We start from the raw sequence: 21,425 nt of genomic DNA on the forward strand, positions 1-21,425 counted from the left end.
TTAATGAATGTATTGATTGCCGTATTACAAGAGTTATTGATAGAATATTGATCGTTGTATAGCTTTGTTTAAACTGCAGCATTATGTGCTTCATCACAGAGAACATTTATAATGTAAACGTTGGAATAAATCAACGAGAGTAAACAAAGAAAGTTAAAGGAGAAGAAAGAGAGAAAATGATAACTTAAGAGAATGTTGTAAATAAAGATTAAGATATTTGAATAGAATACGTAAACAACATTTCACACACTAGATTGTTCGACTTAAAGTCTTAAAGATTCACACATTTATATTATTAAACTAACTACATGTGAAGATGTTTACATCACAGTTAAACCTTTTGTTCAGGAAATCAATTGAAAGCTGAACCGGAAGTATGACGAATGTTACCGGACAGGCTCCGCCCACCAGGTGAGTCAGAGGTGACTGTCATCTAATCGGATGTTCCACCAGAACCGTGACTCAGATCAGAGTCTCAGCTGACTGACATGTCTCTCTCTTTAGAGTATTTAGTGAACTTTCTCTATTTATTTTATTTTCAATGTTTTGAATACAATTTTATATTTTATCAACTTTTAAAAAACCCAAAATGAAACCCAAATATATGATGCCATGTTTATAAAATAAAATCCAAACCAAACATATTGCTTGAAGATATCCTTACAAAATAAAAGTCTAAAATAAAATAAATTTGTAAATATACATTAAGCGTATAAATATTTGTGTGAAAAATATTTTAATGACAAAGTCTGAATTATCTATAAAAACGCCTTTCAAATCAAAAGCATATCATTTTGTTGAACGTCTGGAATGTTAGTTTGGATGTATTTTGCTGTTTCTTATTGACAATCTGTGAAACTGTAAATGTGCAATAATTAAAAATAAAATAAAACTCTGACAGCCGACATGTTGAAACTAAATTAACGTTCTCATAATACTGCAAAGTAATCAGTAATACCAGCTGTCCAATTTTAATTTTATAAAAATAAAAAAAATCTTCTTCCCCATTTGTGCAATGCATTGTGGGAGAATAGTGTCCACCACTCACAAACTGCTTTGAAGAAGCTTTATTGAGTCCCTTCTCAGAACAGACGACACGTTCTATTATCTGCAGCTCAGACGTTCTCTCTGGACGACGTGACGGGAGGAACTTTATTTTGAAGGGCCCACGGACACTCGGCGTTCTCCTTCCAGCTCTCCTCCTGCGTGTCGTACACTTCCTGTGGATCAGTGATCAACAACGTTATGCGATCAGTCATCGGGAGTCAGAGTGGACGTTCTGAAGGAATCACGAGTCACCTTCTTCCAGATGGGGAGGTTGGCCTTCAGCCGCTCGATGCAGTGACGGATCGCCCGCTGGCCGTCATGGCGATGAGGAGACGAGATCGCCATGGCAACGCTGGCCTCGCCCACCTTCACCCACCTGAGGGACGAAGTTCACAGGTGAGCTACACCGACCAACTACTGCCACCTCAGCAGGTTCAACCACAGGTAGCATTAGCAGTTAGCATCATCATATTGATAGAATATTGATAAATATATTAAAATATGTATTGATCGATATATTGATAGAATATTAATATAACTATTGATAGACCTATTAAAAGACGTATTGGTCGTGTGTGTTCTGACCCCAGTCGGTGGTGAACGCAGACGTGCGTCACGGTTGGCCAGCGCTCTCTGATGTCATCACACAGCTTACTGAACTCTGATTGGGCCATGAGCTCGTAGGCCTCGTACTCCAGACCAATCACCTTCCTGCCGCCCACCTCGTCCTCACGGGTCGTACCTGCGCACGCGCACGCGCACGCGCACGCACACACACACACACACACACACACACACACACACACACACACACACACACACACACACACACACACACACACACACACACACACACACACACACACACACACACACACACACACACACACACACACACGTTTAACCTATTGAACATGAATAAACGTATTTATTGGATTGAATGAACGAGTAAAAGTTTAACCTATAAATAGTGAAATGGCTCCACAGGAGGAGCTGCTGACGGCGTCAACCACTTCCTGTACTGACAGCCAATCACGGCTCAGCTTGAAGACGTCCCTCCTCTCCTCTGACTCGGTCATCTGAGACAAAATACATCAAAATAATGAACGTTCATATTTATTTATATCATTAGAAAGTATTAAATATTGATCATTATGAACTAATATATTATTCTCAGGATCATGTTTTAGATGTATTCATGTGATTGGTGTTCATTGATCTGAAACATTTGATTGGTTCATATGAATAACTGACTCCTCCTCTTTATCCTCCGCTGAGCGGCGGCACCACGGCGACCTCGTCTCCGTCTCCCAGAGTCACCACCTGGTCACCGATGGCAACGTACTGATGACGCACCGCAAACACCACCTGATCCTGGAGGAGGAGGAGTCTACACACACACACACACACACACACACACACACACACACACACACACACACACACACACACACACACACACACACACACACACACACACACACACACACACACACACACCACGATTATTGTGAATAAATGTCTCAGTCCAGACAAAGATCTGATCAGAAGTATTGATGAGAATCGATCAGCAGCGTCACATGACGTTGATCTTTGTTGTTGATCTTTGTGTTGTTGATGTTTATGTTGTTGTTGTTATTGATCTTTGTGTTATTGATCTTTATGTTGTTGATGTTGATGTTATTGATCTTTATGTTGTTGATGTTGTTGATCTTTATGTTGTTGATGTTGTTGATCTTTATGTTGTTGATGTTATTGATCTTTATGTTGTTGATGTTGTTGATCTTTATGTTGTTGATGTTATTGATCTTTATGTTGTTGATTTTATGTTGTTGATGTTATTGATCTTTATGTTGTTGATGTTATTGATCTTTATGTTGTTGATCTTTATGTTGTTGATGTTTATGTTGCAGTAGATGACCTTTAGTGACCTCGTCTCGGTACCTCGGGTGGCGCTGTAGCAACAGGCTCCAAAGGTCCCGGCTACTGATTGGTGTCGGCACGGCAACAATCTCTTCCTCCTTCACTCCGGTCAGCTCCACGCTCTTAGCGAAGTACAACACACACACCTGAAGAACAACACACACACCTGAACAACAACAACACACACCTGAACAACACACACCTGAAGAACAACAAAACACACACCTGAAGAACAACAACACACACACCTGAAGCTGTGACAGCTTTGACTGGAGGCTTTATGTTTTCACACGATCTGCCTCCTTGTGCTTCTCACGAGGGTTTGAATTTCTGCCCTCAGATCACGTGATACTGACATCAGTTTACACCAATCTCCATTTAGAAATCTTTATATTTAAACAATTCCTCCCCTAACAACACCATATTTATCTTAACATGGGACGGGAAGCAATAAATCATATCAAATATAACTTGACTTCACTTCGGCGTTGACATTACCGATCAATACTCATGCACACGTGCTTTTTAAACGTTTGTTCACTCTGGCTGCATGGCCTGTGCGTCACATTCGCCTCCAGAAGCGGCGTTCAATGAGAGGAAATGTGAACGCAGTCTGGCGTCAAACATCCCGAAGACAGCGTCGGTCCCTGAGGAGTGTTGCTACGAAAGCTTCGTGAAAACTCACCTGCGCAGTCATGAAGAAGTCGGTAGTTTCTGAACATCTGAAGAAACTTTCCCCAGAACGTCTGTTTACCAGCTGGACGTCACTTCCGGTTCCGCTTCTTCTTCTTTGAGGCTTTACGGCAGTTGACATTCACGACGTTACATGACCGCCATCTTCAGGTGTTATTCTCCCTCAGTCTCCATTCTTTTTAAAATACATTATTATTTTCCGTGATTGTGTCATAATGTAATGTCTCTCACGTGTACTTTTGTTAAAGGTGTTACAGCAGAGTAGTTTGTTAAAATGATGTTCTAGCAACAAGGAGCCAATCATTAGCCAATGATGGATTCTGTCAGCCAATCAGGAGCAGAGGCTTCGCTGACGCTGTCCTGTTTTAAACGGAGCTAAAATGTCTGAAACAAAAACGCTTTTATTCAAATGAAACTATCATAAAATTAAAATTCTTCAGTTTATGTAGAGAAAATGCTTCACCTCCATATTTTAAAGTCAACTAGCTAGGTGCTAAAAGGAAAGGTCTGTTAGCTTATGCTAACGAGGCTACTGCAAAGTGTCATAGATGAATGCTATGGATGTTAGCGCTCTGCTAGCAAAAGCTTTTTATCATATTAAAATATCGGATGTGATTTTATTTGCCATTTTTTGTTGGCCAGTGTAAGTTTTAACATTTAGCCAGTTGATGGGTTGTTTTCTGCCACTTATTTTCTCAGTAAATCAATTATTTATTATCTTTAAAAGATTAGAACGCAGTGAAAAATTCCGCAACGGTCAAAAACACAAAGATATTCTGTCACAACGACATAAAACAAGAAAAAGCAAAACAAATAATTTTCTATTTACTCGGCTAATAGTTTCCGTCTGACGTAGGTTTGAGTTTGAGTTATTTTTAGTTGTGATCAACTCCTCTGAGTAGTCTTGTGTTTTATTCACACACCGGGTTGTGTTTCAGCTGCTGATTGGAGGCTCGTCAGCAGGTTCAGCCTCAGCTTAAATAAACTCTCCAGCCGGTCTCTCTGACAGATTATTATGTGATTTTGCACTAAAACATTTTCACCTTTAGATGATCATCATTGATGTCACAACAACACAATGACATTAAGAAAATAGACTCGTAGAAATATTAACAGCTCAGAGCTTAGAATCTGAATTTATTAGATGAATGGATCGAGTACTTTATTAATCACAATGATAAATATTACTGCTGTCGAGACACAGAAACAGAATAATTCAGTTAAAAGGCAAAACTATCTACAAGAACCAAAATGAAGAATATTGTTTTTTAAATGATTGAATTGTCAGCGTGGCATGAAGTCAGAACTAACTGGTTTGGGAGAGATGTTAATGCTGTTATCATGCTTTAGGTTGAATCTACGCACTCGTGCACTGAAGCCTCATTAAAATAAAGATAAAGAAAAAAATCCCCAAAACCTGAAAACTGAAGATTTCAAACTATTGAGCTCAGATCAGCTGTGATGGATGAATTATTGACAGACTGTGAATATAATCAGGTTGATAAACATCATGTTGGTGATCAGAATAAAGTAATAGAGTAAATAGAAGAAGTCTGAAATCAAACGGATTCATTGTTCAACTTTTAATAACTAAGACAAAAGTAAAAGATGAATATTCAAACACAATGGAATTCATCCTAAAGCTGTTTAATGAGAAGTTACCCTTTAACTTTACTTCAATAAATACATTTAATTATGATCCGTTATGTCTATAAATACACGTTTGATATGTTAAAGACAACAATAATGAGAGTTATTGAAAGTCTCTGAAGCTCTTCAGATCTCTGAGATCCTCCATCAGGACCTCAGCTCCTGGTCTGGATTCATTAAAGCCTCTGTTGTGTTTGTGATGAAGATGATCTGTGATGAAGATGATGCTCGCTGTGAAAAGAGAGTTCATCACTGTTCTAACAGCCACAGATACACAATGTGTGTTCATTATTTTATTCTGGATGTGAAGAGAATTTCAAAATAAAAGACCTACCTTCACTTTCATTGTTTTAATAACAAATAAAACCAATAAAACAATAAAGCTCAGTGATGTAATATTTAACCTCTCGTAGTGAAGTTATTTTATGAAGGCTGGAGACTAAAGAAACATCTGTGGAAACATAAGTATATATACATATATATATATATATAAATAAAACAAATTATCAACAAGAAGGAAATTCAACAATAATTTATTTTGTATTAAAACCAGAAATCTGTCCCAAAATAAACTACAAAAGCAAAACATTTTAACAACTTCATTTTCAGATTTGTTTCAACAATAAACATCTTTATAGAAAATATGTAAAAAGAAATTCTTAATTAAAAAAATACCCAGAAGATTTAAGATGAATGTCTCTTTCACAGCAAATACAGAAAATTATATTAAACCAAATATTCAACATTTAAACAAGTAAATATTTAAAATATGTGAAATATGTGAAATATGTGCAGTCTGGAAACATTCATGTACAAGTACACTAAATTACAGTTTACCCACAATTCCACATTTTATGAAAACAGCAGTAACAGGAAGTCTCATGCAAACGCCCACACACACACACACACACACACACACACACACACACACACGCACGCACACCCCCACCCACATTTAACAGCTGACGAATGGTTTGGTCCCTTTTTGTTACCATAGCAACTTCAGTTTAAATTTCAGTGTTTCCTCTCTCTGACCTTTGACCTTCAGAAGGACCTGTTGTTTTATTTTTACCTGTGAACTATTATTTATATTAATATTTCTATAATTCACAGTAGAAACATGTAAAATATTGTCACATTAACAGACATCTCCAGTTTAAAAAAGATTGAATTCCTTCATTTGTTACATTTTATATTTAATATTATGTAAATTTATAATTATTAAAAATAATTTAATTTGTGTATTTTATTTATTTTCCCTTCTTTTTAACATGTAACATGTTGAGCAGAATGTTTATTTGAATGATATTCTAGCTTCTGATTCGTTCGTTCTTGTTATTTAGTCGATCTCGACCCGGAAGGCGCTGATTTCCATTGGTCGCAGGCTGGTGACGCGTGGCGGCTGCTGTTGCCGGGCGGATTCCGGTTCGTCGTCTTCTCGCAGCAGAGTGAGGCCGGACCGACGGACCGACCGGAACCGGAGAGGAGAGAAGAGATCGTCTAAGTTCACCTGGAGCACAGAACAGGAAGTCAGCTCAGAGACAAAACTAATCAAAGAACATTTAAAATGTAATTATCTAATTACAGAAACATATCTGAATGAAAAGAACTCATTTGAAACAAAGGAAAATAATTCAATATTAACAGCATTAAAAAGACAAAAACACATTAAAAACACAAGTTACATTTTATGTAACTTTTTTAGGTTATTTTGAAAACGTATCAATAAAAAAATAAAATAATTATGGCTTCAAGTAAATAATAAGTAAATAATATGTGTGTTCACCTCCTCGTGCGCGCTCCACGTGCACTGCAGTGACGGCTCGGGGGCGGAGTTACAATCAAAGCCCTTCCTGTGGAGGAGGAGAGCCACTTCCTGTGACGGACTTTCTGCTTCCTGTTTGTCCACAAACACAAACAAAACATTACATTTGTTTGTTTTGATGTTGATGAAACTTTAAAAACATCATAGTGTAGTTACACCGTATCACCAGAGGAGGCGCCAAAGAACCAAACGGAGATCTCGGAGAACTTTAAGCATCATAATCGATTAAAATAATGGATTATTATAGTTTCAGGTGTAATTGGTTCTTTTGTGACTTTTTATTATAAATATAAATATTATACATTTACAGTTATTTAAATCTGCTATTGAAGTTTTCCAGAGTTTATTTATTTGCTTTAATTAATCAATATATTTTTAAATTGTTGAGGTAAATTCCTGAAAACATCTTAGCACTGCTCCAGGTGTCTCCAGGTGTCTCCAGGTGTTTACCTGCGAGTCCTCCAGCGTCCTCAGGTTCAGCAGGTGAACGTCACAAGGCAGCGACGAGCGGAGCGGCAGGAAGGGGCGGAGCTTTGGCACCTGGCTGTCGCTAGGGGCGACCATGGAGATTGGCGGGTGGCTGAGGGAGAGCAAGGTCAGGTGGGCGAGCAGGGACAGGTGTTCGACTGAGGCTCCTCCCACTTCCTGTCAGATAATAAAAAACATACAAATAGAATAAATAGAAATAATAGAGTTAGACGCGGCAAGTTAACTCGTTATTATCGCGTTAACGCATTCATTAATTAACGTGACAATTATTTTATCGCGCGTTAACGCAGTTTTTTTTTTTATTATTAAGCAACATTTTTAACACAACAACCGTCAGCGAGCGGTGAACAGCTGTGTGTGTGGCGTCTCTTCCTGTTTCCTTCCCCTACATTCCCCTGGGTCCTAAGTCCCTCCATGTACAGCTTCTTATCACCCTCTATGTACCAACGTACATTTATAACAAACACAACACATGTTACGCTAATCAGCGTAGCATAGTGTCTGAACAACATACCAACACAATAAATGAGAGAAAATAATAATAATGATAATAAGAAATAAAAATTTTAATTTTTCTTTAGAGTTTTTAAAGTGTTTAGTTTGTAATATGTATAATAATCACATCATTTAGTTATCACTACTGAGAATTTAACAAACATAAAACATGACGTAGATAGGTTTCAGGTTTCAAGATGTATATTTAAATTCATCTCTGAAACACATGAAGATAAAGTTGTGAACACCGGCTGAATATCTATGATCAGAATCATTATAACTGTGTTATAACTGCTGCTGTGTGAAGAGAATCCTGCTGTTAACAAGAACCTGATGAGTTTAAAGTGTTTAAACCAAATGTTGTTGACCTTTAGTTCATAGAGCAGCACTTTAACATAGAAGAGCTCAACACACTACTTTAGATTCATTATGAACTTTAACATAATGAGATTAATCACGATAAAAAATGTGAATCGTTGCCCAGCACTGATATATATATAAATATATATATAAATAAAAACTGAGGAAAGAATGACAAACATTAAATTAAACAAATATACATATATATATGTATAATATATATATACCAATTACGAAAGAGACAAAAGTTTTATCGTCTAAAACTGAATTAATTCAAACCTAATTGAATTATTTAACTCATACAACGTTTTAATAAATGTGACATAATAACTCAAAAGTCTCTGCTGGTTTTCATATTTTTGGTTTGATGTTGAAACCAGTTTGAAAAGTTGTTTTATTAATTGTAACTTGCCCCGCCCCCTCACCTGAGCCCCGCCCCTCCTGTCCTCCAGCAGCAGGTGGTAGAGACTCGCCGTCAGCTTGTTGTCGGTGACGCCCTGACCGAGGCCGCGGTTATCGTCCTGCTGCAGCCGCCGGTCCAACACCACCTCCAGCTCACCTGTAAAGGTCACAGGTCAGAGGTCAGAGGTCAGAGGTCATCACACTGACGAAGAAGCTTCATTCGTGTTTTCATAAAACCATAAAACGATGACGTGACTCACCCGGTCGGAGTGCAGCGACCGCCTGACTCTGAGCCGACAGCAGCGACAGACGAGACGTCGAGTCCTGAAGGAACGAAGACGAAGTCATCGGGTAGAAGTTGGCCTGCAGGGGGAGTTTACCCAGAGTCCTCCTCTGCTGCATCTACGCACATTATCAAGAACCAATCAGTGATCTATCGATCATCTCACAATAAACTAACAATAAACTATCAATAATAACTATCACGTATCACTCAGTAATGTATTAATTATCTATCAATGATCAATAAAGCACGTGATGAAGAGGAGTGACATCACAGCTGATATGTAAATGAACCTGGAAGCTGTTGAGGTCGGAGTAGAAACGGTTGCCGTTGGCGACGTCACTGACGAGCCGCATGACGAGCTCCCGGTTGACCTCCGACCTGATGTCCACCATGTTGGAAATCTCCAGGGATCTCCCAGCATGCCCTGGGGCAGACGCAGAGACAGGACACTTTTATTTTGAAATCATTTTTTTAAATGAAGTGAATTATTATTATTATGTATTATCTATATTATATTATATATTATCTTATATATATATTATTATTATATATACAGGACTGTCTCAGAAAATTAGAATATTGTGATAATCCCCATACGTGTGATTTAGTTTACTGAACCAAGCTGAGTGTTTTTCAAGGCTCAGGAAACCCTTGCAGGTGTTTCGAGTTAATTAGACGATTCAAGTGATTAGTTGAATACCCTACTAGTATACTTTTTCATGATATTCTAATATTTAGAGATAGGATATTTGAGTTTTCTTAAGCTGTAAGCCATAATCAGCAATATTAAAAGAATAAAAGGCTTGCAATATTTCAGTTGATTTGTAATGAATCCAGAATGCATGACATTTTTGTTTTTTTAATTGCATTACACAAAATAAAGAACTTTATCACAATATTCTAATTTTCTGAGACAGTCCTGTATTCTCGTTACCGTCCAGGTGAAGCAGTCGGACCGTGTGTGTGAAGTGTCGGAAACAGGAAGTGATGTCAGAGAAGACCGGACCTCTGGAGACCCGAACCAGGGGGGGCTCTGAGGACGAGTAGAGCTGCGGGGGGGTGAGAGACATTTAGTCCTGGTCTGACTGACCTGGTTCAGACTGGTTCTGATTCTGGTTCTAGTTCTGGTTCTAGTTTGTGGTTCTGGTTCTGGTCTTACCTGGGCCCCCTCCTCCCCCGGTAGGAACAGGTAGGCTCCGCTCTTTTCCTGGCTGGTTCTGGTTCCGTACCACAGAAACTGGACCTGGACCTGACGGACCAGACCGGACTGCAGACGCAGCTTCTACAAGTCAAAATATTTTGAAGAAACTTTATTGGTAAAACAGAATTATGAATATCACACTGGAAATAGATTCATAAATCATTCAAACAACGATTAAAATCCTAATTGGATTTATAAAGATAATAATAATAAAGATATTAATAATAACAATAATATTAATAATAATAATAATGATAATAATAATAATAAGTTAGTAATAATGTTAATAATGTTAATGTACAACCACAACTTAGGCTGTAAATTATTAACATGGACAAATATGCTTCCTTGATACAAATGTATGTATCATTATTGGACGATGGCCGTCGCATTTAGCACAACAAATTATATAAAAGTTTGTTGTCATTTTTATTTTAGTTATCAAAATGTAATGTAATTAAATTTGTTGTAATTTTCAAAAATGTTTCTGTTAAATAAACTCTCTGGACAGGATTTTAATTTGAAAAGTCAGACTTTTAATTTGAAAAGTCTGACCCGCAGCAGGCCGGTCTCCAGGGAGCCCCATATTTGGATGTGCTTGTTGCTAAGCGACAAGGGGGCGTCGGCCTCTGGGCGGGACACCTGGAAGTGTTCCGACTGGATAGCCGGCGGGTTGCCACGGCGATGGAAGGTGTACCGAGCCCGGTGGGCAGAGCCCACCGGGGCTTTGGTCACGTGATACACAACGAGCGACAGAGGAGGAAGTTCAGCCACGAAGTCGAGCTGGAGGTGAAAAGTATAAAAGTTACTCAGCTGTGATACACCGTTTAGAGGAGGGGCTTAATATTAACCAGGAATAAAATAATGTTAAAATAAGTCAAAACTGTGTAATTATAAATAATACCATACATATAATAACAATAATAAATGACAGATAAAAAATACATAACTTTACATTAAATAATTTAATAAAATGAAACTGTTCTTCACCTGGAAGTGTTCTGATGAAGCTCGGCTTGGCTCCGCCCACACCGCAGAGATCTGGGCAGCCATTGGTCGACCCGTTTCTGCATCGACAACGCGAGCGTCCGGAGAGTCGACGACGACGCTGATGACGGACGAACGGAGCTGCTCCGTCGGGTTAAAGATGATCAATGACCTGAAACATATATTTATTTCATATATATTTAAAATATACATTTCACGAAAATAACACAACATACCTTAAATTATTAATTATTGAATGGTTTAACTTGATTTCATGAATCACTAGTTACTGAGAAAGGATGAACAAAATAAACATTTGTGTCATTAATAAATAAATAGAAAATAAGAAATGAAGCTAGTCTGACTCCGCCTCTTCCCTCCGTAAGCCCCGCCCCTCTCACCTGGGCTCATCACTGAGCGTGAGCGGCGTCTTCCGGGGCAGAGCGTCCTGCGCTGACATCACGTCATCCTTAAAAACATTTATCACAACATCAACCTCTGAGGGATTGTTTAATAAATATGTACATTTCTTTCTGTTTACAAACCATCTTTACATCTTTACCTGAAAAACTACAGGTGTTTCTACACCTGAATACATCACAGTTAAACTTTTTATATTTCAGAATCTATTCTGTTTTATTCCCTAAAAATATACAAAATATTACAAAAATATTCTGTATAGAAAAAGTGTTAAACGGTCACCATCTGCATGAAGGGTTTTGATTGGTCGTGGTGGTACTGGCTCTTGTCCAATAGGAGCAGCCAGTGGGCGGAGCTCTGCAGCACCTTGTGCAGGTTCAAGATCGCGTGAAACAACCTGTAAAATAAAATGTAGTTCTTTGAGTTTCTGTTCATTTTTTATTATAAACGTTTTGATTTTCAGAAATGATACTTCATTCATTTTTTTTGGTTTTTAATTTATTTGATTGACTTCATTCAAAATGCAAACGTGAGATTACATTGATTGATTAATACAGTGTTTAATGTCTACACACTAACACATTATTTCACACACAAACCTCATAACTTTACTTAAAACAGAGACTGAGAAACTACACTATGAGACACAACGTTAATGAAACACTTGTGATGAAATGAGTGTTAGATGCTAATGCTAAATGAATGGTTATGATGGGAGGCTAACGCTAACGGCTAACACTAAGCCAGGCGGTACCTGTTACCGTTGCCAGTGGCGACGCCATCCTTCGACTGAGAGCATGGAGGGACAAATGAGACAAAACACATGCTAACGCTCAAGATGCTAAAGAGTATCAGGTGCTACGAATGCTAACACTGATTTCTATCTGCAAATTAATTTAGTATTTAGAAACTATGTGGGAACAAATCATCATTCAAAATAAACATAAACAAATCAAATTTAGGATAAACGTTTATGAAGTAACAACTTCTTTTAAACAACACTATTAATGTATGCTAACACATGCTAACACCTGCTAGGTTGTACTACATGCTAACACAGTCGAACATTTTGTTTTTTAACTGTTTAGATAGAATAACCTAAATAGTGTCAAATTGTTCTTGCTTTATAATCCTAGCTAAGATGCTAACAAGCTAATAGAAAGTTTTAACCTAACCTGTTATGCTAATGTAGTCCCTTGTTTAAGCTAACATGCTAACATCAAGTTTCTACCTGTTAATTCCTACCGTATGCTAACGTATCCACATGCTAACATATTTGACCTTCCATTACTAAAACTGACTGACTCCATCCCAAAATGCTAACAGGCTAGGTTGCTAACAGGAAGTAGTCACCTGGTGCCGTAGTCGACCACCACAGGGTCACGGGCGGTGCCGGTGACGGCGTCGTGGTGCTGGAACAGTGCTAAGCTCCGCCTCCCCGCCGTCAGACTCTTGAAGTGTTCACGCGCTGGAAAATCTGAGACCAGACGACCGTCGCCACGAAAACGACGCATTTCAGCCAACGTCAAGCTGAAGAGGATTTCTGTCGCTCTGTCAGAGAAGAAGAACGTCTTTCAGTGAAGAATAACAGAAAAACTAGGTGAAAACATTTTGAGGGAATAAAAAGGTACGAACTGATTTTAAAAGTAAACAATTCTAAGTATAACAAATGAAGTCACAAAATGGTATTAAATACATCTAAATAAAGACATACATACATTTTGAATAAAGAGAATAATTACAAAGAATTATGGATTAATACAAAAGCAAAGTAAAAAATATAAAAATCGTAATATGAAGACAGATATAACGTAACTGAGTCATTAGTTAAAAAACAAACCTGAGTCATAGATTAATTAACGTACCTGGATCACATGTGAGACGGCGTACCTGAGCGTGGCCTCCAGCGTTCTGTCGAGACGTTTGTAAAACGGTCTGGAGGTGAAGTATCCGCTCCAGTAATGGTCGTCTCGGTCGGCGTACGTGAAGAAGTCGCCGCGAAGTGTCGGCAGAGTCGTTCCTGCTGCGTTTAGACGCCGATGAAGAGCCTCGAAGTAATCTGAGAGAGTTCCGAACCGAGCCTGAAAACAGACGAGAGAAGAAGAAACATTGGGATATTTAAAGAGACAGTTTGTTTCCCCCCCCTCATGCCCCGCCCCCCCCTTCCCAGGGGCCTCAGGTGTCTCACCTTGACGTGGAGCTCCGGGTGCTGGTCGAAGTAGTCGAAGAGCTTCTGGTAGTTACCGAACTGAGCGTCCCACTCGCTCGACTCCACGAACCGAAAGTCGTCGCCGAGCGGAACGAAAAGGACGGGAGAGCGAAAGAGACGAGACTTCTGGCGGTACTGGTCCAACAGGAGGAGAGCTCTGTCAATATGATAACACGCCATCAACATGACAACACACATGACAACACGCCATCAACATGACAACACACATGACAACACGCCATCAACATGATAACACGCCGTCAACGTGACAACACACATGACAACACGCCATCAACATGACAACACACATGACAACACGCCATCAACATGACAACACACATGACAACACGCCATCAACGTGACAACACGCATGACAACACGCCATCAACATGACAACACACATGAGAACACGCCATCAACGTGACAACACGCATTACAACACGCCATCAACATGACAACACACATGACAACACGCCATCAACATGACAACACACATGACAACACGCCATCAACGTGACAACACACATGACAACACGCCATCAACATGATAACACGCCGTCAACGTGACAACACACATGACAACACGCCATCAACGTGACAACACACATGACAACACGCCATTAACGTGACAACACACATGACAACACGCCATCAACGTGACAACACACATGACAACACGCCATCAACATGATAACACGCCGTCAACGTGACAACACACATGACAACACGCCATCAACGTGACAACACACATGACAACACGCCATCAACATGACAACACACATGACAACACGCCATCAACATGATAACACGCCGTCAACGTGACAACACACATGACAACACGCCACCAACGTGACAACACGCCACCAACGTGACAACACACATGACAACACGCCACCAACGTGACAACACACATGACAACACGCCATCAACGTGACAACACGCATGACAACACGCCATCAACGTGACAACACGCATGACAACACGCCATCAACATAACACGCCACCAACGTGACAACACACATGACAACACGCCACCAATGTGACAACACGCATGACAACACGCCATCAACATAACACGCCACCAACGTGACAACACACATGACAACACGCCACCAACGTGACAACACGCATGACAACACGCCATCAACATAACACGCCACCAACGTGACAACACACATGACAACACGCCACCAACGTGACAACACGCATGACAACACGCCATCAACATAACACGCCACCAACGTGACAACACACATGACAACACGCCACCAACGTGACAACACGCATGACAACACGCCATTAACGTGACAATAGAGAATAAAGCCGTGTTCACACCAAACGCAGCGCAAATTATTCGCGCAAGTAGATTAAATACAAAGTCTATGCACAGACGCGATGAGACCGGAGTGACGCATATTTGCAATGGCGCGATTGACGCGAATGATGCAAATTTGCGTCAATTGCGCCATTCGTGTGATGCTGCGGCACGATAGCCAATCAGCATTGAGATGCTCCTGCTGTCATTAATGACGTTGAATCAGGAAAATGATACTGTATCCGTCTGTGTTCACCCAGAGCTCTACGATACCTCACATTAGTAGAGATATGTGTATAAATGTATGTGTATAAACCATACGGTACAAACAATGAAAAAGACGCTGCCGTATTTACATTTATATGACGTTATGTTGAATGTTGACGGAGCTGCTACAATTTTAGCTTAGCATAGCACTGATCGATCCAAACTCCATTCAGAAAACAAGTATTTTAAAAGTTATTTGCTTGTTGTCATGAGGAGATAAATGGCTTAAATAGCTGACTTCCATGGAGATAAGCCACTCCCCCTCTCCGGTGCGTCTAGCGCGAATGAAGCGACACCATGAGTATAGTTCAGAAAATATCTCAACTATAAAGAAAGAAGAAAAGTCAGGAGACTCAAAGTTGCAGAACTCCATAAAAAAAATCAACCATTTTAAGGAATCCATATCATTATAATAATTATTCATTATTATTGTCCTGCTCACCGCTCCTCGACGTTCTTCTCCGTGATTCGTTGCGGCGATATCTTCCACGGACAGAAGAGCCGCCCCCCCGGCAGCCGGTGGAAATCAAACTGACAACAAACCGCCGGGTTCGGACCGCACGTGTGCGGCACATCGTAGCTGTAGAACGGCATCATGTGACACGCGATGTCACTGCGGGGGGAGGAGTCTGACACAAAGGAAGTGGGCGGAGTTAGAGAAACAAAGCAGAGATTTACATATTTTACACAGAATGTAAATTTGATATCATAGAAATAATCAGAAAAGGCGTTTTCCTCTCAATCAGATTATTTTTCAATATTGTTTTGTTAATAAAACCTTTTTTTAAACTAATAATTTAAATCAGAGGTCTTCAACAGGGGGTCCGCGACATGAATGTGTCCATTATTTTAATAGTTCAGTGTTGTATGTAAGATAACAGGTGTGTGTATGCACAGCAGTGGCACTAACAGCACATCACTCATTTTCATTTCCACATTTATGATTAAAATAAAAACATCTATTTGATTAGCTTGTATGTATGATTATCATGCAATTAACAGACAATGTTGATGTTGTCATTGGTATCAGTTATGAGGTGTGTTTATAGATGTCAGTGGCACGGCCCCCCCACTCACTGTACCGTCACATGTTTAAAATAACAACATGAACATATGAACCTGTGTGTTATTTGAATAGCTTAGTACTGAATGCACAATAAAGAGCTGTGTTTATACACGGCACTAGGCCCAGTTTAATATAAAGCACCATATATGTAGTCGGGGGTCCCGGCTCCATCTCTATCAGTTTGGGGGTCCTTGGCCTGAAAAACGTTGAAGCCCCCTGATTTAAATAATTTGGTTAAAGTTTGTTTATTTAAATTTATTAAAATACATTTTTGTTACAAATACTTTTGTTTTGTTGTTTGTGTGATTTTATTTATTATTTTATCTCATTCATCTGTTTTACTGGGTATTATTTTTGTCTAATGTTCTTTATAACTATTACTATTATTAATCAAATTATTATACTGTAATTGAACTAATTAAACATTTCATGAATCCGTTTATCATCTTTCACTTTTCTTCTAATATCGTTACACATAAAATGTTTCTATTTTATATTTCGGGGACCCACCCCAGCTCTGTCGCCATAGAAACTCGAGCGTCTGTTTTTGGGCGAAGTGCTTCTTGACGGCGTAGTGAACCCGTTGGATGACCATGTTGCTAAGCCCCGCCCCCTTCAGCAGGTAGGCCATGGAGGGGGAGTGGCCAAACGGATCCACCGCCCACCCGCTGCTGGGCTTCACACCTGGACAGAGAGATCGCGGTTACGGTGACGTCACACGGAGCGGAAGCAGCCGGCGGTGCGGCGTCACTGACCCAGGTGTCTCTGGATCCACTGGTGACCCTCGATCAGCTGATCCAGCAGAGCGAAGTAGTGAGAGTTCGCCTCGTCGGCCATCACCCAGCCGCCCGTCACCAGCTCCAGCTGCCCCGCCCCCACCAGGCTGACCAATCACAGAGCAGTGTTAAAGATCACGAGCCAATACTTTAAATACACGTATATATAAATATATATTATGAAGTACAACATGATGAATAAAAGAATACAAAATAAAATACAACTTTTAACTAAAAAAACTAAACAACTTTGAAAAAGATTTGACAGAAATTAATTTTCAGAAAAGAGAAAAGAAGCCGAAGTAAAAAAAAGTCACAAATATCTTAAATAAATAAGAGTTTCTTATTTATATCTTATTTATATATTGTTTTTATATTGTTTATATATTGTGAAATGAGAAACAGAAAAGTGAAAGTTGAGACAAAAACTCAAACTGAGTTTACTTTAAAAAGACAAAAACTCAAATGTTCATTATTTGTTTGTTTTGTTGCTGTTTTTTACCGTTTCACCATCTCTCTCTTCTGCTCGTCGATGTCGTTCCACCATTTAGAGAAATAACTGATTTCTGCCCAAATCATCTTCCTCCTGATGAACACAACATACGCCGTCAATCATCTCAGAACATGAACACGGTGAGCTGGTCAGATATATGTAAAGACTCTACGAACTAAAGTGATCCTGAGACGCACAGAGCGCCAAACGTAGATTAATCCGCCGCTGAAAATAGTCCCCAACAAAGTCACTACTTCCTGCTATTTGATAAAAACTACATTACAAGATGGACGTCTTCAGTAGGAACCAATGAGACACAGACAGGAAGTGAGACGGTGATGAGAGACGGACCAACATGTTGTTGGTTAGAGTCTGAACTTTAAGTTCAGGTGAAATAAAAAGACGAAGATGAAGACGAGTACCTGCTGTCTTCAGTCAGTTTGATCAGCATGTTGTTGAGGATGTGTTTCGTCTGGTCCTGATAATAACCCTCAAACGTCTTCAACCAGCCTGAAACACACACACACACACACACACACAGTGAGATGATGCTGCTACAGCGCCACCTGTTGTCGCGGTGACTCGGACGTCTGATGTTAACGTGACCAGATGTTCAGCAGATTTGAGCCAAAACGGTCAAAACAGTGCGAGACATCGAAATGTGTTCCGGCTCCACCGGAGATGTTTTTACACCAAATCTGGTGACTCTGGTGGTTTGTAGAAGGAGCAACGAAAACAAACAAATAATCTCTAAAAAGGGATTTTTGTTTGAAGAGTGAAGCAGATCAGACGTGTGGAGACGTGTGGAGGACACAGGGACGGATAAGGAGACGTGTGGAGGACACAGGGACGTTCCTCACCGGGGTCGTTGTGAGAGTGAGGAACCACAAACACCTCCAGAGGCTGCTCCGCCCACTCGTCGCCGTGGTAACTGATCTCAAAGCCTTGTTTCCAGACGCCGCCGTTTAGATTCTCAAACGTTAACAAGTCGTAAACATCCAGCAGCTAAAACACAGAAACACACATATATATATATATATAATTATTTACTTCTACCACACTTATATACTGGATATACTTATATACTGAAATGATTTCTATTATTCCTCAAAGAATATGAATGAAAAGCTACAAAACAGTTGAGTTATTAATATTAAACAGCAGCTTTAATCCAGTGAAGCGACATGAATCTGTATTTATGTTCTTGATATTTTCAGGACTTTATTTTATTATGTTTGTTGCATTAAAACAATAAAGTTGATATGAAAACTTCAACATGTTCATAAATACACAAAAAATAAAATAACTTCAGCCCAGTTCCAAAGCACCGTCTGTAAAAACAGCTGTTAGCATATGCTAAGCTAACCTGCACTCCTTCGGCTCCGTCCTTCATCTCTTCGGCCAATCGGCAGCCAGGCAGAGAGTCAGCTCGGCTGGGGGCGGAGTCCACGCTCACATTGACCGCACCTCCTTTTACCCATGATGCTTGGCGGTGGAACAGTTTGTCACGCAGCGTAGCGACCAGACGGTTGTTGTTGCTAAGGAGACGCTCCAATTTGTCAATCTGCTGCTGGAGGCGGGACAAATCCTGCAGACACAGATGAGGGATTACTTGACATCATTTAATATGTCGACTTATCGTACGTTATAAACTAGAATTCTGTCCACTCACATTCTCCACCTGTCCGTCAGGTGTCTCCATGTGTTGAAGCTCCGCCCCCTGCATAGTGTCCAGCATGCGGTACAGTGACATCACGGCCACGCAGAAGACTCCGCCCACCAGCACGGCCAGCAGCCGATTCCTCTTCATCGCTGAGGAACCAATGAGACGACTCCGATGAAACACATGATACAGGTGCATTATGGGAAATGTAGGATCCAGTGCTGAATGTCCGGAAAGCTCCACTTGAGCTTCAACGAGTTATTTAACGGATTAACAGCTCTAATTAGTTTTCAATATCAGCCTAACAAATTCATATTTAGTGCTGTTTGATTGTTTGTCAACATTAAAAACACTTTTAAAAGAACCAATCATCGGTCTAAATGTCACATTTAATGTATTAATAGTCAAAATATAACTTCAGCATATTTACATTGGTGGATGTGTTATTTTGACACGATTATGATGAAATGAAATGTTTCTTTTTGCCTCAGTTCCAAACACGTTTCAAAGATTTAATCAGTATAACAGTTTTTTAAGAACAAAATGCCAAAACTTCTCTGGTTCCAGCTTCTCAGTTGTATATTCTTCAGTTTTTGTCTCTTTTTTCTTCTTTTGCGATGACTGAAGGACTAATATGACAGAATAGATTCAGAAACAGCGTGTGGATAAAGAGCAGCGGACTTTGAGACGATCACCGTCTACAAACGACCAAACAGCTAAACCTGCAGACCAGGAGACCTGCAGACCAGGAGACCAGGACTCTGTGTTCACATGAAGCTGAGAGCTCAAACAGTCAGAGCTAATGGAAAATAATTCAAATCAAGAAAGGCACTACGGGAATGTCCTGTTTTTTGTTTGTGTTGTCAATGACTATGAATGACTATGAATGTCTTTGAAACAGAGAATCCTCCTTCAGCTACATGACGTGTTAAAAAGCTTCTTGGATCAGATGTAAAATACATCCTCTGCTCTTTTTAGAGATACGAGGTTCTCACAGAACATCAGATGATCTCATAGAATATGAAGCTTTCATGGATTACAGTGAACAGGATATAAAGGAGTCAACATGCAACACACATTAATGCAGCAGGAACATCAGGTTTAGAATGCAGGACTTTTACAGCTGTAAAGGACCTACATTATGATGCATTATTAGTTGTTTGTCCTTCTGTTTAACACTTTAACAGATACAACTCTGAATAATAATAATCTAATAATTTACATTATTTAAACAACTCTGAAAAACGGTTATATACTGTTAAATATACATGTCATCTGCATTAACACTGTGGTGTAAATACAGAATATTTTGTATAATTACTTCTGCTAGTAGAACTTGAAACCGCTGCTGTAAGTCAAACGGCTGTGAAGATAAAATTAATAAAACCATTGTATGTTAAATTAAACACCTCACTCACTGAACTTCCGCGTTGGACAAAGTGCAGCAGGTCTCGTGCTTCCTCGTGTCTCGCGCTGCTCTTCACCCGCTCGCTGACGGAGCTGTCTGACTTCAGTTTCCCGTGAAAAATCATATATAACATTTAAAATAAACTCTTTTTATTTTTAAAGTTAAATAAAGTTGTGTCGGTGCCTCCGCAGCGCGAGCTCCCCGCTGTTTGTTTTGCTTCCGGTCCGTCTCAGCTGACTCAGCACTGCAGACTTCCGGTCAGGACGTAACGTCATCTGACATGCGGTATCACAAGTCTTCAGGCCCGTTACTGAAGTAGAAGTACTAATACTCCACTGCAAGTAATAAGTACTACTCGTGTACCGTACACAAAAAGTACTACTCTTATACTGTATTTTATAAGTACTACTCGTATAGTGGTTGAAGAAAACACAAAAACACAAACAGACG

At 39.7% G+C, this 21,425-nt stretch overlaps 2 protein-coding genes across 3 annotated transcripts; both read right to left on the minus strand.

The window, feature by feature from the left end:
- Positions 1-719: 719 nt before the first annotated feature.
- Positions 720-2,439, minus strand: LOC306710517 (molybdopterin synthase catalytic subunit). Its single transcript, XM_079179115.1, has 5 exons — positions 2,302-2,439; positions 2,009-2,126; positions 1,633-1,789; positions 1,300-1,423; positions 720-1,220 (listed from the first exon to the last, which is right to left on the minus strand). Exons 2-5 carry the CDS (start codon positions 2,124-2,126, stop codon positions 1,116-1,118), a joined length of 504 nt encoding a protein of 167 aa, XP_079035241.1. The 5' UTR covers positions 2,302-2,439; the 3' UTR covers positions 720-1,115.
- A 3,391-nt stretch (positions 2,440-5,830) lies between these two features.
- Positions 5,831-21,192, minus strand: man2a1 (mannosidase, alpha, class 2A, member 1). 2 transcript variants are annotated; one of them, XM_079179090.1, is made up of 24 exons: positions 20,986-21,192; positions 19,577-19,716; positions 19,271-19,492; positions 18,765-18,909; positions 18,327-18,414; positions 17,914-17,997; positions 17,391-17,518; positions 17,146-17,319; positions 16,012-16,198; positions 13,967-14,144; positions 13,669-13,859; positions 13,132-13,329; positions 12,061-12,175; positions 11,760-11,827; positions 11,362-11,530; positions 10,927-11,154; positions 10,330-10,452; positions 10,105-10,219; positions 9,461-9,594; positions 9,145-9,286; positions 8,908-9,041; positions 7,589-7,783; positions 7,100-7,210; positions 5,831-6,823 (listed from the first exon to the last, which is right to left on the minus strand). In XM_079179090.1, exons 2-24 carry the CDS (start codon positions 19,712-19,714, stop codon positions 6,653-6,655), a joined length of 3,438 nt encoding a protein of 1,145 aa, XP_079035216.1. In that variant the 5' UTR covers positions 19,715-19,716; positions 20,986-21,192; the 3' UTR covers positions 5,831-6,652. The 2 variants fall into 2 exon arrangements, with proteins under 2 accessions (XP_079035216.1, XP_079035217.1); XM_079179091.1 differs by having other exon boundaries at positions 20,977-21,192.
- Between the last annotated feature and the right edge of the window lie 233 nt (positions 21,193-21,425).

The sequence above is a fragment of the Pholis gunnellus genome (assembly GCF_910591455.1).
Source record: "Pholis gunnellus genome assembly, chromosome: 18".
Classification (NCBI taxonomy): Eukaryota; Metazoa; Chordata; class Actinopteri; order Perciformes; family Pholidae; genus Pholis; species Pholis gunnellus.

What these genes read in the sequence shown, in the direction of transcription:
- LOC306710517 (XM_079179115.1), bottom strand. Translation starts at nt 2,126, where the DNA reads ATGACCGAGTCAGAGGAGAGGAGGGACGTCTTCAAGCTGAGCCGTGAT. An exon ending in TGCGTTCACCACCGACTGGG is followed by an intron (nt 1,424 to 1,632) that starts GTCAGAACACAC and finishes TTCGTCCCTCAG; the next exon opens with GTGGGTGAAGGTGGGCGAGG. An exon ending in ACCTCCCCATCTGGAAGAAG is followed by an intron (nt 1,221 to 1,299) that starts GTGACTCGTGAT and finishes ACTGATCCACAG; the next exon opens with GAAGTGTACGACACGCAGGA.
- man2a1 (XM_079179090.1), bottom strand. Translation starts at nt 19,714, where the DNA reads ATGAAGAGGAATCGGCTGCTGGCCGTGCTGGTGGGCGGAGTCTTCTGC. An exon ending in AAACTGACTGAAGACAGCAG is followed by an intron (nt 17,998 to 18,326) that starts GTACTCGTCTTC and finishes TGTGTTCATCAG; the next exon opens with GAGGAAGATGATTTGGGCAG. An exon ending in ACGCTGGAGGCCACGCTCAG is followed by an intron (nt 13,330 to 13,668) that starts GTACGCCGTCTC and finishes CTTCTCTGACAG; the next exon opens with AGCGACAGAAATCCTCTTCA.